General features: G+C 40.8%; 1 protein-coding gene across 7 annotated transcripts in view; it reads right to left on the bottom strand.

Moving 5' to 3' along the window:
• Nucleotides 1-17,144, bottom strand: part of LOC131927491 (protein FAM149B1) — a 51,249-nt gene that overhangs the window by 17,668 nt on the left and 16,437 nt on the right. Inside the window, exon 1 of one of the 7 annotated variants that reach the window (XM_059283167.1) lies at nt 14,016-14,084. The exons of 5 other annotated variants lie outside the window; for them this stretch is intronic. Coding sequence is in view for 1 of the 2 variants with exons in the window: in XM_059283161.1 (XP_059139144.1) it covers nt 9,376-9,626 (251 nt within the window). In the remaining variant the exon portion in view is untranslated. Of the gene's footprint in view, nt 1-9,375; nt 10,337-14,015; nt 14,085-17,144 lie in introns of those variants that run through there. One more of the 7 variants, XM_059283161.1, reaches the window with a different exon arrangement.

Below are 17,144 nucleotides of genomic sequence, written 5' to 3' on the forward strand. Positions count from 1 at the left end.
GTATGTAAATGTAAACAGAGAAGTGACTATCCGGTATGTAAATGTGTACAGAGAAGTGACTATCCGGAATGTAAATGTAAACAGTGTAGTGACTATCCGGTGTGTAAATGTAAACAGAGAAGTGACTATCCGGTATGTAAATGTAAACAGAGAAGTGACTATCCGGTATGTAAATGTAGACAGAGAAGTGACTATCCGGTATGTAAATGTAAACAGAGAAGTGACTATCCGGTATGTAAATGTAAACAGAGAAGTGACTATCCGGTATGTAAATGTGTACAGAGAAGTGACTATCCGGAATGTAAATGTAAACAGTGTAGTGACTATCCGGTGTGTAAATGTAAACAGAGAAGTGACTATCCGGAATGTAAATGTAAACAGTGTAGTGACTATCCGGTGTGTAAATGTAAACAGAGAAGTGACTATCCGGTATGTAAATGTAAACAGAAGTGTCTATCCGGTGTGTAAATGTAAACAGAGAAGTGACTATCTGGTGTGTAAATGTAAACAGAGAAGTGACTATCCGGTATGTAAATGTAAACAGAGAAGTGACCATCCGGTATGTAAATGTAAACAGAAGTGTCTATCCGGTGTGTAAATGTTTACAGAGAAGTGACTATCCGGTGTGTAAATGTAAACAGAGAAGTGACTATCCGGTATGTAAATGTAAACAGAGAAGTGACTATCCGGTATGTAAATGTAAACAGAAGTGACTATCCGGTATGTAAATGTAAACAGAGAAGTGACTATCTGGTATGCAAACAGAGACGTGAGAACCCGGTATACAAACAGAGCACCAGAGCTGTGACCACTTGGTTTCTGTTGTGTTCACACATGAATGAGCGGCCTGGTGCCAGGAAGAACTCAGATGAAACGACCACAAAACAACTTCTCCTCCAACAAAGATGACAACTTGCCACATGCTATTTGAGAACTGATGTTCAACGTAAAACAGCATGACGAGATGCCGTATTCAGCATACAGTCACCGGCAACATAAACATAATATGGAATGGCTAGATTTGTGTTACCTCTTAGAGACGGAACCCACCATTTGGGGTGACAAACCCACCGTTTGCGGACACAAACCCATCCGCGGGGGACACAAACCCACCAGTGGAGAACCGAACCCACTACAAGGGACAAAACCACCACTGAGGGAAATAAAACCACCAATCGGGGACATAAACCCACCTGTGGGGGACATAAACCCACCTGTGGATACACAAAACCACCAATCGTGACACAAAACAACGTGTGGGCTACATCCCCCCCCCCCTACAACACCCCATTAGCTACAATCTTGACTCACCATCGAGCTCGCCCAACCGTGACGACGGCAAGCACTCACGTGCTCTATCTGCTACAAACGTTACTCACACGTCAAGAAACCCGACCGACCTTGGGAAATAATTGACACGCAAGGTAAAAATACTATACTAAATCAACCATTCCGGAACGGGTCGACAAGGGATCCGGAACGGATCAATAACAAAAAGCTATCAACGGGGTTATGTTTACACAATCCGTCCCCATCAATGTCTCACCCCGGGGGTGTTAGGGAGGAGGGGGGTAGGGGTTTATGGTTACACTATCCGCCCCCATCAATGTCTCACCCCGGGGGTGTCAGGGAACTGAAGGGGGGGGGTGTCAGGGGTTTATGGTTACACTATCCATCCCCATCAATGTTTCACCCCGGGGGATGTCGAGTTTCCATTATTGAAGATGCATCGAATTCCGGGTCAAGATTAACCGACATCACTGGTAGGGTTCAAGCCTAGAACTATTTGGAGATACCATGGATTCAACGTGAGTAATGAAGTATGCGTGTGTCCACGGCTATGTCCAGATACGACATATGGTTTGTATGTCCACTAAAATATCTACAGATACGACATATGATTTGTATGTCCACTACCAATGTCCAGATACAAACATACGGTTTTGTATGTCCACTGCTATGTCCGGATACAACATATGGTTTGTATGTCCACTAAAATATCTACAGATACGACATATGATTTGTATGTCCACTACCAAAGTCCAGATACAAACATACGGTTTTGTATGTCCACTGCTATGTCCGGATACAACATATGGTTTGTATGTCCACTACCAATGTACAGATACGACATATGATTTGTATGTCCACTACCAATGTCCAAATACGACATATAGTTTGTATGATCACTACACATGTCCAAATACGATATAGGGTTTGTATGTCCACTACCAATGTCCAAGTATCACATAGGGGCAGATTTTATTTATAAAATGTATCTTTCTAACAAGCTGCCACAACCCATCTGTCATGTGAAGAGCTTATCAATAATCAAGTATTGAATCGTGTTTACACTGGGGGAGATGGGTGAATAAAACATGTATAACAACATGTATAACAACAAGTATAACAACAAGAATAACAACATGTATAACAACATGTATAACAACATGTATAACAACATGTATAACAACAAGTATAACAACATGGATAACAACATGTATAACAACATGTATAACAGCATGTATAACAACATGTATAACAACATGTATAACAACATGTATAACAACATGTATAACAACATGTATAACAACATGTATAACAACATGTATAACAACATGTATAACAACATGTATAGCAACAGGTATAACAACAAGCTTTGAAATGCACTGAAAATAAGAAAAAACAAACTTACTTAATTGAATAACAGCTTTGGTCGCTCACGAGATCTCTTAAATATTTTTGGGACCAAAACCAGTATTAAAGGAAGTAAGTTTGTTTAATTTTCTTATTTTGAGTGCATTTAAAAGTTGGTTATTTTAAAGTTTTTTTTTTGTTTTTTTTTAAATTTTGCACTTTTTACTAATCTGTTCAAAATGATGTTGACACGACATAGGCTATTGCTAAAACTTTTTTTGCGATAAAACCCGATCACTAGCCATCTCTAAAAGACCATTGGTCCGTAGTAGACGATAAGGCACAAAAAATCACTCAGCCGTGGAAACAGTTCACCATCGACGGCCGACTGATGGAGAGATAGCTAGTATTTTATCTAGTTATCTCACCTTTTATTACTGAATTTAAAAAAAAAGATATTTTTGCATTGTCGTCAGAGATGAATGTATCTGTAAAGTTAAAATGAAATCGCTGGAAGGTCAGAGTGGTCGGGTCGGTAAAGCTCATGGCTGATAAAATAAAAAGTCCCGAGTTCGAACCCCCTGGCAGATGAGGTTCGATAGCTGAAGACAGTAATCCATCTAGGAGAGAAAACACCAAAATCAAACAACTACTGCCTTGTTTGGACAAAGGCTATCGAAGCAAATTCAAAAAGAAAAGCAGGCTGAAATCGGAATCAACGGTCAATGTGGCGCATAACATGTTAACATGTAATACTTAATTGAAAGCTGCATTAGAAATGTGTGTGGCCACAACCCACAAACAAACAAACAAAAATAAAACAGACAATGTAAACTAAATAAAAGGTTATAAAATCAAGATGGTCTTGCATTGGGTTCTACTAATATGTCAATACATGTATTGCCCTAAAAAATATCCAATTAGTTCAGTGTTCGCTAATAAGCATTTGTCGATAAACTGAATTCTCGTTTTAGCTAACTGACAGGTCTAGGTAAGAAGCGATCGACTAATCTGGAAACTTCGACACGTGATAGAGTTGACCGGTCCTGTACTACACGAAAGTTGGACACTTGAATCAACGAGTCATTAAGTTCAGAGGGCAGCCTGATGAATGTCGTTACAAGCAGTATCAACAGGAAAACTTCAGTAGGAGACTATACACATACAGGTAGAATAAGGGGAGAGTATCACGAGTTTGATCTAAGTTATCGAACTTTGCTCTTGTTCAACTTTTTGACCAGACAATAGCTAGGAGTTTTGTAACGCGGGTCATTAACTTCAACTGTGGCATACAGGCGATACACTGACGACGTGACACCCCGTTCACAGCGTGAACCACCCGGATCACGTTTCACGTCAGCTTCAGCATGACGCCCAATTCACGGTATGAAACACCCGGATCACGTCAACTTCACATGTCGACGTGACACCCATTCCACGGCTCGACCCAGCTGGATCACGTATCCCCCCCCCCCGGCTCCATTCCCAGCAAAAAGTGAGCCATTCAATAGGGCTAGGTTGACCCTTCAGTTCTTAAGTTCATCAATCAAACGATAACTCGATATATCTCGTCAGACTGCAGACAGAGTTACGGCCCCCCTGACCTAATATTTATTGCCGTTTCATGCCCCGCGATCAGTTTATGCTCAGTTTATGGTTCGTAATTCATTTCTGTATAGGCGAGAGAAAAATATCACGTGCTGACATTTGTGAATGTCATGTCATATGTTGTCTGGCAACAACACATACAAAAGCAGAAATAAAGTCTGCACTTAAGAGGCACTTTATGGGCCCTACGACTTTTACTATCTGTATGTAAGCCCTTGACTAGTATCTGTTGTCACCTAGTCCAACTTTTACTATCTGTATGTAAGCCCTCGACTAGTATCTGTTGTCACCTAGGCCCAACTTTAACTATCTGTATGTAAGCACAAGTATCTGTTGTCACCTAGATCCAACTTTTACTATCTGTATGTAAGCCCTTGATCTATTGTCACCTAGATCCAACTTTTACTATCTGTATGTAAGCACTTGACTAGTATATGTTATCACCTAGATCCAACTTTTACTATCTGTATGTAAGCCCTTGACTAGTATCTGTTGTCACCTAGGTCCAACTTTTACTATCTGTATGTAAGCACAAGTATCTGTTGTCACCTAGTCCAACTTTTACTATCTGTATGTAAGCCCTTGATCTATTGTCACCTACGGTCAACTTTTACTATCTGTATGTAAGCCCTTGACTTGTATCTATTGTCACCTAGATCCAACTTTTACTATCTGTATGTAAGCCCTTGATCTGTTGTCACCTAGGCCCAACTTTTACTATCTGTATCTAAGCCCTTGACTTGTATCTATTGTCACCTAGATCCAACTTTTACTATCTGTATGTAAGCACTTGACTAGTATCTGTTGTCACCTAGGTCCAACTTTTACTATCTGTATGTAAGCACTTGACTAGTATCTGTTATCACCTAGATTCAACTTTTACTATCTGTATGTAAGCCCTTGATATACATCTCTTTTATAAACCAAATGTGATCGTATGACATGGTAATGGCTAAACCATGACATTTCTGATATAATGGCAAATTAATGACATTTCTAATAAGAACACAATCGTGACATTTCTAATAAGAAAACTATCATGACATTTCTAATTAGAACACAGTCGTGACATTTCTAATTAGAACAAAATCGTGACATTTCTAATAAGAAAACTATCATGACATTTCTAATACGAACACTATCATGACATTTCTAATACGAACACTATCATGACATTTCTAATTAGAACACAGTCGTGACATTTCTAATTAGAACACAATCGTGACATTTCTAATACGAACACAATCGTGACATTTCTAATACGAACACAATCGTGACATTTCTAATTAGAACACAATCGTGACATTTCTAATAAGAAAACTATCATGACATTTCTAATACGAACACTATCATGACATTCCTCATACGAACACTATCATGACATTTCTAATACGAACACTATCATGACATTTCTAATACGAACACTATCATGACATTTCTAATACGAACACTATCATGACATTTCTAATTAGAAAACAATCGTGACATTTCTAATTAGAAAACAATCGTGACATTTCTAATTAGAACACAATCGTGACATTTCTAATTAGAACACAATCGTGACATTTATAATTAGAACACAATCGTGACATTTCTAATTAGAAAACAATCGTGACATTTCTAATACGAACACTATCATGACATTTCTAATTAGAAAACATTCGTGACATTTCTAATTAGAACACAATCGTGACATTTCTAATATGAACAATATCATGACATTTCTAATATGAACAATATCATGACAATTCTAGTAAGGACACGCCCATAACAAAACGGACACAAATGAATGTATATTTAAATAGAAAATTAAGCTTTCACTATTCTTTTTTCCACCAGCGTCTTGAAACTGAAGACAGCAGGGATTTCTTAGGGAGGCTGTAAAATCAACAGCCGGGGACTGGACAAAATGGAAGGTTAAGGTGAAGGCCCTATGCCCCACACGGGGTAAAGAGGATCAAGTAATTTATAACTTTTATCCGCCTAAAAACGACACAAACAATTGACAAAGTAAATATTGTATTTTTATACATTCCACATAACTTAATTCGGACTAAAATTCGTAAGATCTAATACAATTCTTCCCCCCCCCCCCTCCCTCTCCACCACAAATCATAGTTTGTGTTTTAATTTTATTCCTTTCAACAAAGTTCTGATACTTAACAACTTAACTTTACTAATGAAGTCCTTGGGTAGAAATACCGTTCCTTATAGAGACAGCCCAAACCTCGAATTGTCACTAATACTTTAATTTTTTTAAACACTTGATAACCCCCCTCTTCACTCCTCCTCCCCCCCCCCCCAATATATTTATAAAATCTAATAATCCCGCAAAGACATTGAAATCAATAAATCTCATTCAAACCCAAAATACATCTAAGGAAGTTTTTACTAGTTCAAATAAATATTAAAACGCCGTCAAAAAAGTAAAAATAGAATTTTTGACAGGAAACTTTTTAGAGCCCTCAGGGAACCGTTTAGAAACGGTAGAGTCAACACAGGACGTGTCCTGGTTAAGAGTGCGTATCGCAATAGTCAAACATGGGAGATAAACCGCACAGGGGGAGTAACCCGAATCAGGGGAGATAAAAAATCAAACAAGGTGAGAGATAACCAAAAAAACGAACAGGGTCGGGGGATCAAATATTATCCCGTCACCAAGAAGGTAACGCGAACTTTAGGAATCTCTCAGCAAACGTGGGTAAACTGAAAATCTACTTTCTATACACGGTCGCGGCATGAATGGTAAACAAACGACCGTACGCTGCTTTGATGAAGTGGATTGATATGAATATGACCGTGGCACGCTACAGATACGGCGTGTACTAATAAATTATGGTTCTACAATTAAATCTTTCGTCCCGGGCACTGTGGAAGATATACACGAATCAATACTAATTTTAGTCTTCCAAGGTGGTAGCTGAAAGCCACTTGCGGTAATTCCCCCTTATTCCCCCCGAGTTGAATTCTCCCCCCTTCCCGACTTGTCTTGAATCGACAAGGGAGGGAACTCTAACGCGACTAAAGCAACTCTGTTGTGGCAACCAGCAGGGGAGGTAATAAAACAATTTGCCAGGGGAGGAGACAAGCACTCGAGCGTATTCCTGGATACCGGGCCTTGGACAAACCTGGGCCCACAGATCCCGAGCACTCGACCGGCAACGGTTAATGATCACACGTAATCAAGCCTATGAGACATTCACTGGAACCACGGCTTGGAAGAAATCCGAAGCCCGCCTATTCAATACTCACTGAAAGGTAACCCGTCACGCCGGGCTAGCAGGAGTTATCCCCGATTCTCGAAAAATGTTAAGAGCTTAAACACATTGCATTATTTATATTCATACACCACTAATTGGGCGTGCGGAGCTATATATAGCTATATATATATATATATATATATATATATATATATATATATATATATATATATATATATATATATATATATATATATATATATATATATATATATATATATATATATATATATATATTTATATATATTTATATATATATTTATATATATATTTATATATATATATATATTTATATATATATATTATATATAGTATATAGTTGAGGGGGGCCTCGTAAAAAGTTTCAGCCAGGGGCCCCGCTGAAGCTTAATCCGCCCCTGCCACCAACCAGTTTGAACCAAGTTATCGAACTTTACTCTCGTACAACTTTTTAACTAGACAATATATATATATATATATATATATATATATATATATATATATATATATATATATATATATATATATATATATATATATATATGCCTATACAAATATAAATGCATACATACATATACATACATATACATGTATAAACATAGAAATACACATATGAGAGCGAGACAGAGAGTAATGTTGTAATAAACATCCCATGCTTTTCCACAAGACTAACCATTATGTATAGATGTACAACTTAGCCCGTAACGCCACAATGTGTTTTTATAGCTTCTCTGTCCTGTGCTATGGCAGTGTGAGCAAGGGTTGTACGACGTTATGAGCTCACCCCAGCCCGCACGTCAATAGACCAGTCAGATGCCAGCGTTTAACTATTCATATGTACAGGTCGCCACATACAATAGTGACACGCATATTTAATGGACGCTCCACGTGCAGGCAGGTCGTCACGTGTCTGTTAATTAGGGCGTGAGGTTAAAAATACTGACCAGAGAAACATGACGGACTTGCGTAATTTGTAGGGATGTCAGTAGGGATGTCAGTGGGAATGTCAGTAGAGATGTCATGTCAGTGGGGATGTCAGTTGGGATGTCAGTAGAGATGTCAGTAGGGATGTCAGTGGAGATGTCAGTGGGGATGTCAGTGGAGATGTCAGTGGGGATGTCATTAGGGATGTCAGTAGGGATGCCAGTGGGGATGTCAGTGGGGATGTCAGTGGGGATGTCAGTGGGGATGTCAGTAGGGATGTCAGTAGGGATGTCAGTAGGGATGTCAGTAGGGATGTCAGTGGGGATGTCAGTGGGGATGTCAGTTGGGATGTCAGTTGGGATGTCAGTACGGATGGAGTTGTAGCAGCGATTGGGAAGGGTGGGGGTGGTGTATTGAGATAGAAATTTGGAATATGATGGCATTACTATGAACATAAAGACATTACTGTAAACGTGGGAATTTGATGGCATTATGTAAACGTGGGAATTTGATGATATTACTGTAAACACGAGAATAGTGTGACAATACAGAAAATATTGGGAACATGAGTGTACAACGGTTAATTTCGGAATATGGTTGCTTTACAGAAAATATTGAAACATTATGACATTGAATATTGTAATTATGAGGACATGAATAGCAAATACGGGAATATATTTCGACGATACTATACAAGTTTCGCATGTAGTAACGTTAGATAAATAATGGAAAATAGCGTTTATAAAATTTATAAACAAATGAGTATTAAGTGCATTATATTTTGTTGGAATGTGGTCACTTGTTTAACGGGGGTTTGAGTGTAGCCAGTCAACACATTAACAGGGTTTTAACTTTGGTCAATCAACAGTTTAACTGTATTTAATTATGACCGTCCATTAGCTTAACGGGGGTCAACAGTTTAACTGTGTTTAACTTAGCCAATCACCGGTTTAACAGCAAGACGAACCTGTGGTGGAACTTGGCACCGATGCCCAGTATGGCCGAGGGTGGCATACCCCGGTGCCTCAGCCGTATCCTGACACGCTGCTGTATCCCGCGTGCGTTGATGGCCCGGATGTACTCACTGCCGCTGACCACGCTGATGGAGCCCTCCCTCTGCAGGGGGGAGTCGGGCGTCAGACGGGTGGGTGGCACCCCGCCAGTGGTCGCGTTCCACCGACCGCTGGCCATGTCTATACGGGGACTGACCTGCGTCATTTAATCCTCTTACAGGTGTGTCAGGACACAGGTGTGTCGGGCGGCAGGTGTGTCCTGAGCCCCATCTCACCTAATACACAACCACCTGACACACAACTGAACAGCGCTCATCACAAAAAAAAAACGTTTTTTTTTTTAAACTACGGTATTTTAAACCACTCACAATCACGTCTAGCGTATTACATCCAGTTACCGAAAAATTATCACTGAATTTTTTATCACCGGAACACAACTCAAATTATTTTCAGATTGAAAAAAAAAGTGAAATGAACATCAAACCACAAGCTTGTTTTCTTTTAATTTTCACCCGCTTAAAATGTGCACTATTTACTTAATCAAACACTCCTTATAATAACTAATTTCACAATTTTTTTCCTTAATTTTTTTTTTCAAAATGTTTAAGGCTTCTTTATCCAAAACTTCAAAAACTACTTTCACAATTTTATTTCCCAAACAGTTAAAACTTGAAAGGGTATGTTTCTTAGTCAAACACTTTTAAACACTATTTTCACGATTTTTTTCTAATCCTTAAAAATGGGTAGTTAAGACTACCAAAACTATTTTCACAACCCTTTTTTCCCAATTCCGAAAGAAATTAAAAAACCAAACACTAAAAAATAAACACAATGCCAGTATATCCTAGTGAATAAAAAAAGGCGCCTTAAGATAGCAGACGTGAAGGCCCTACTCGGGTAGCACCAACCGACCAACTAAACAAACTCGGTTCAACCCTCGATTGACTCCACAGGTAAGCGGCGCTCTAAGACTGTATCGTATCTGTATACTTGCGGACTTACAATAAGCAATACAAGAGAATGAGGGGAGAGGGGGGGGGGGGGGGGCGCAGCGGGAATAGGCGGTACATAGTTCATGGGACAAGGTGGGCGGGGCGATTAATGTCGTTAGGTGTAACACTCACATACTGAGGTATGTTTCGGAGTGCGGCCTTCGTTAGATAACGTGTTTTGGTTGCCTGTAATGTAAGCAATACTCGCGTTTTGGTTTTTTAAAAGGTGTTTGGTAATAATTATCGCACAAAAATGTAGGTATACGGAGAGGAATTCTTGTAAATTTTTGCAAGTATGAACCATGTTTGTATTAGTGTATTGTGTGTGTGTATTATATGATTAATGAGCAATAACGATACCAAACAAAACAAACAAAACAAAAACAACAGGCGACGGGTTTGTCACGGCAAGCTTTCATCTTTATGATGCATCAAAACAACACAGCCGTAAACTCAAAGAAAGGAACAGTTACACAGTTATACCATTGGGAAAACGTGATGTATGATGTTGTAGCGACGGTGACGATATGCGATGTTGTAACTATGGTGACGATGTGCGATGTTGTAACAACGGTGACGTGGTATGATGTTGTAACTATGATGACGATGTGTGATGTTGTAACGACGGTGACGATGTGTGATGGTGTAAATATGGTGACGTGGTGTGATGAAACTATGGTGACGATGTGCGATGTTGTAACAACGGTGACGATGTGCGATGTTGTAACTATGGTGACGATGTGCGATGTTGTAACAACGGTGACGTGGTATGATGTTGTAACTATGATGACGATGTGCGATGTTGTAACTATAGTGACGATGTGCGATGTTGTAACAACGGTGACGTGGTATGATGTTGTAACTATGATGACGATGTGTAATGTAGCGACAGTGACGATGTGTCATGTTGTAACAACGGCGAGTGGTGTGATGTTGTAACAACGGCGAGTGGTGTGATGTTGTAACAACGGCAACATGGTGTGATGTTGTAACAACGGTGACGTGGTGTGATGTTGTAACAACGGTGACGATGTGCGATGTTGTAACAACGGTGACGTGGTGTGATGTTGTAACAACGGTGACGATGTGCGATGTTGTAACAACGGTGACGTGGTATGATGTTGTAACTATGATGACGATGTGTAATGTAGCGACAGTGACGATGTGTCATGTTGTAACAACGGCGAGTGGTGTGATGTTGTAACAACGGCGAGTGGTGTGATGTTGTAACAACGGCAACATGGTGTGATGTTGTAACAACGGTGACGTGGTGTGATGTTGTAACAACGGTGACGTGGTGTGATGTTGTAACAACGGTGACGTGGTTTGATGTTGTAGCTATGGTAACGATGTGTGATGTTGTAACAACGGTGACGTGGTATGATGTTGTAACAACGGTGACGTGGTGTGATGTTGTAACAACGGTGACGTGGTTTGATGTTGTAGCTATGGTAACGATGTGTGATGTTGTAGCTATGGTAACGATGTGTGATGTTGTAACAACGGTGACGTGGTGTGATGTTGTAACAACGGTGACGTGGTGTGATGTTGTAACAACGGTAGCAACCATCAAAGCTGTAACCTTCTCTTACAACCCTCTCTGCACCATCCCCAGACATGTGGCAGACGACAGAAGCGAGGAACTGAAAGTTTGTGATCGATCTCCAACACTAGTGGTAGATACAACAACAGCCAATCTACAAAGCACGCTGAGTTTTTATACACAGAAATATACTACCCAGTTATTGGCCTTATGTTATTGTTTTAAATTGAAAACGTGACGAGTACCCACGATACGCATGCGCAACCACCGCCCAACAAACGGAATGTGGAGCAGGGAATTTGAGCATGGCTCATTAATATTCGAGCAGTTTTTTTCTTCAGATTTCGTTCACTCATGTTTTATTAAACAAAAACCACTGAAGGCTTTTTTTTTTTGTTTTAGTTTCGTTATACTAATCTACTAAACAAGTCTTGTTTTTTATTTTATTTACCCAACCAAATCCGTCCAACTTTTAATTAATTCAACTAAATACACGAGAAGTTTTTTTTATTAATTCAGACATATTTCAGTTTATATTTTGAACAAATTCAACTATATGAACGTCTTATTTTAATAAATTTAACTAAATCTGTTTTGGTTAAGACTTATTCAACCAAATTCAAGTCGTATTTACATTTAATTCAACCAAAATACACGTTTTGTTTTTGTTCAACTCTGCCATAACAAATCCTGTGTTTCGCCTCACGTGTTTCAAGTACAATACCGCCATGTTAATCCATCACAACACGTTGCTATGGTTACCTGTCAACAACGCCATGTTGTTGATCTTTTTGAGACCTCCACGGCAAAGTTAGTATAACCAAACTACCGTCAGTATACGAAACTAAACTCGAATAGTAATCTCTACATAACTAGCTTCGGCGATTAGCTAGAGGAAAATATAGTCTCGACAAGCTAGTAAAATCGTTGTTGCTAGTTCTAGTCACAAACTAAGGGAGGTGTTCTCAAACTTTAAAACGGCCTGGATATTTTGTTACAGTGTCTATATTATATCATGTCTACAAGCACATCACATACGATAGATATAGTGTATTCCACATTTTGCCCGTATAGAAATATACACGATTCAAGCTTCCCTTAAATTTAAAAACTAATTTAAACAGAGGCTTTTGGTAATTTGAAAATGATTTACGAAATTATGCGATGGCTTGGAAAGTAGAATCCTTCGTCATTGGTCTGTTAAAATGTTATTTCTATGACAGAACTGCTCCATTCACCAAGTTTAAAGTAGAACCTTCGTCATTGTTCTGTTAAAATGTTATTTCTATGACAGAACTGCTCCATTCACCAAGTTTAAAGTAGAACCTTCGTCATTGTTCTGTTAAAATGTTATTTCTATGACAGAACTGCACCATTCACCAAGTTTATAGTAGAACCTTCGTCATTGTTCTTTTAAAATGCAATTTCTGTGGCAGAGCTGATCCATTCATCAAGTTTATAAAAATACAACCAGAAACAAATAAAAGATTTAAAAAGGAAGATGTGTTGCCGATGTAGGTGGTGTGTAGAGCTCACAGTGTGTGGTGTACTCACGTTTATACTGAAGCACGTGCTCTGTACACACCAACACACACGACCCTATCTACGTGTGATCTAGTAGCGAGTTGTACACTATGTATAGTATGTGTGTGTTTTGTGGTGTGTGTATGTAGTACTGTGAATGTGTGTTGTGGTGTATGTATGTAGTGATGTGTATGTATGCTGGGTTGTATGTGTATCTTATACTGTGTATGTATGCTGTGTTGTATGTGTATCTTATAATGTGTATGTATGCTGTGTTGTATGTGTATCTTATACTGTGTATGTATGCTGTGTTGCATGTGTATCTTATATTGTGTATGTAAACTGTGTAGTATGTATATGTTGTAGTGTTTATGTGTGTTGTAGTGTGTGTGTATGTTGTGGTGTATGTAGTACTGTGCATGTATGTCGTGATGTGTGTACGCAGGCATTGTGCCAACAATGGATTTGATACTTATTTACTGTACGATGTAAACAACGAAAACAACACTGTTACCATGACGACAATCCAACTCACCCAAGAATGATTAATGTCGGTTGCAAGTCACACGAAGGCTGGGGTATGTGTGGCGGGTGTGGGATCAGGTGTGGTGGGTGTGGGGCCAGGTGTGAGGCGATGTGGGGGAGAGGACAAGCGTAAAATCCACCCACAGCCGATCCACCGGCACCACTGATGGAGCTGAACGACCCATACGACCTCTTGGGCAAGGCCGCGAGGCTGACCCTCGATGACCGGATGCTGCCTCCAAGCTGCCCGGAAATGGGCGGCGCCGAGGGCGGTATGAGCCCGCCCTGGCCAGGATTTTGTGACTTCCGGTGGCCACTACTCCTGCTGAAGGTGGAAGTGACGTTGCTGAGTCTCCTGACCGTCTCGGGCCCCTCCCACGGGAAGTCCGACAGGTGGGGGTACTGCTGCTGGGGCGTGTAGACGTCCAGCAATGATGGGCCCACCCTGGCGGTCACGGTGTGATGAGGGGGCCCCGTCATCAGGCGGCATTCGTCTTTCTAGTGTTACGTCATTTTAATCAGGCGACACAAGCTGTACTAACACCAACACCGGATATACAATTAGATTATGTAAAATACTTTCATAACGAAAAAGGCCCTAAAATTCAAATATAACTTTAACACAACGCAAACACCGCATAAAGAGTGAGATCTAATCTACTACAATTTAACAAAGTACTACAAAATTAGCGACACTTTGTTACCGTTATGTGGTACCAAAGCTAGTTTAATGGATTGATGTGATGGGTTTAATTGAATTAATTTCATTATTAATTTATTCTTAGTTAATTACATCAGACCTACATTAGTTTATAGTTTTTATTCAGTTTAATAAAGCTAATATTCCGTTAAAAATAGTAACAATCTTTTAGCTAATATTTCATGGAAGCTCTTTAAAATCTTTAAAATAAGGCCGGAATGCTCTTTAAAACCTAACCCTTGTGTATCACTGAAAGATACATTTACTAAACTATTATTATACTCTCTTTATCTCTCTAACTTGATTAAATTGAGTAATCTCCAAATTTCGGTCCACAAAATCTACACCTCTTTAAAAAAAACGTTAGCTCAATGATCTTTCTACGATTACAAAGTAAAATGAAAGATTTTTATTTTTACTAATGTGGTCAAAAATGAATTTTATAACCAAACTCTAATTATGTATATTGGTCTTTTATTTATCGCTGATTAAAACGGAATTATCTAGTCTATATTTTAAAAAAATCTAAACTTGAACACTATGTTGTTTTTAAATCCCTGCATGATCAACACCCACTGCAGGGGGTAGGAGCTAGAGGCTGTATGGCGAAAACACCTCGATAGATTTCATTCACAACAACACAAAGTGGAATATTGACGTCAGAATAGCACAGTGTGGTGACGTCACATCAACACGTACGTAATCCACACGCGAACATACGTGATGCTCATCGAATTCGAATGTCTCCACGAGCGATTCTGACGTCACACGGCAGCCTATGAAGATGTGACAGCTAACCAATGAGAAGACACGAATAGATTTTTTTTTACATTATTCATCCTTTATGACGTCATCAGGATGAGTTGTTTTGTTTACAAAACCAGGATGTTCTAGCCTATAGCTTTACTCACACTGGTACAATAAGAATAGCAGACGGCATTCTGCTAGAAGCAGACGTAAAACAATAGCCCACACCCACGTGAAGAAGTGAAGCAGACGAGAGGAGCGCGGGATGTGACAAAGCGGTGATAGTCGTACGCCACGGCAGATGCGGAGAGCGATAAACACACAGATACAACCAATCAATCAATCGATGAGGCCAGGATAGTGGGCAGGTATGTCGTGGATGGTACTGCCACATGGAGCTCACACATGAGGCCAGGATAGTGGGCAGGTATGTCGTGGATGGTACTGCCACATGGAGCTCACACATGGAGCCAGGATAGTGGGCAGGTATGTCGTGGATGGTACTGCCACATGGAGCTCACACATGGAGCCAGGATAGTGGGCAGGTATGTCGTGGATGGTACTGCCACATGGAGCTCACACATGAGGCCAGGATAGTGGGCAGGTATGTCGTGGATGGTACTGCCACATGGAGCTCACACATGGAGCCAGGATAGTGGGCAGGTATGTCGTGGATGGTACTGCCACATGGAGCTCACACATGAGGCCAGGATAGTGGGCAGGTATGTCGTGGATGGTACTGCCACATGGAGCTCACACATGGAGCCAGGATAGTGGGCAGGTATGTCGTGGATGGTACTGCCACATGGAGCTCACACATGAGGCCAGGATAGTGGGCAGGTATGTCGTGGATGGTACTGCCACATGGAGCTCACACATGGAGCCAGGATAGTGGGCAGGTATGTCGTGGATGGTACTGCCACATGGAGCTCACACATGGAGCCAGGATAGTGGGCAGGTATGTCGTGGATGGTACTGCCACATGGAGCTCACACATGGAGCCAGGATAGTGGGCAGGTATGTCGTGGATGGTACTGCCACATGCAGCTCACACTTGGGGCGTTGGTGTGGGGGTCAACTCAGTCGGTGTGGGTGGTGTGTGTGTGTGTGGGGGGTGTCAACTCACACATGGGGACGTTGGTCTAGTTGATGTGAGGGTCAACTCAGTCGGTGTGGGTGGTGTGCGTGTGGGGGGGGGGGGGGTGTCAACTCACACATGGGGACGTTGGTCTAGTTGGTGTGGGTGGTGTGTGTGGGGGGGGGGGGGGTCAACTCACACACGGGACATTAGTCTAGTTTGTGTGGGTGGTGTGTGGGTGGTGTGGGGATAACTCACACATAGGGACATTGGTCTTGTTGGTGTGGGTGGTGTGTGGGGGGGGGGGTCAACTCACACACGGGACATTGGTCTAGTTGGTTTGGATGGTGTGGGGTATGTGTGGGGGTCAACTCACACATGGGGACATTGCTCTAGTTTGTGTGGGTGGTGTGTGGGTGGTGTGTGGGTGGTGTGGAGGTCAACTCACTCACGGGATATTGGTCTAGTTTGTGTGGGTGGTGTGTGGGTGGTGTGTGGGTGGTGTGGAGGTCAACTCACTCACGGGATATTGGTCTAGTTTGTGTGGGTGGTGTGGGTGTGTGGGTCAACTCACACACAGGGACATTGGTCTAGTTGGTGTGGGTGGTGTGTGG

The sequence above is a fragment of the Physella acuta genome, unplaced genomic scaffold (genome assembly GCF_028476545.2).
Source record: "Physella acuta isolate Inbredline_101_S28 unplaced genomic scaffold, ASM2847654v3 ptg001409l, whole genome shotgun sequence".
In the NCBI taxonomy this organism is placed as follows: domain Eukaryota; kingdom Metazoa; phylum Mollusca; class Gastropoda; family Physidae; genus Physella; species Physella acuta.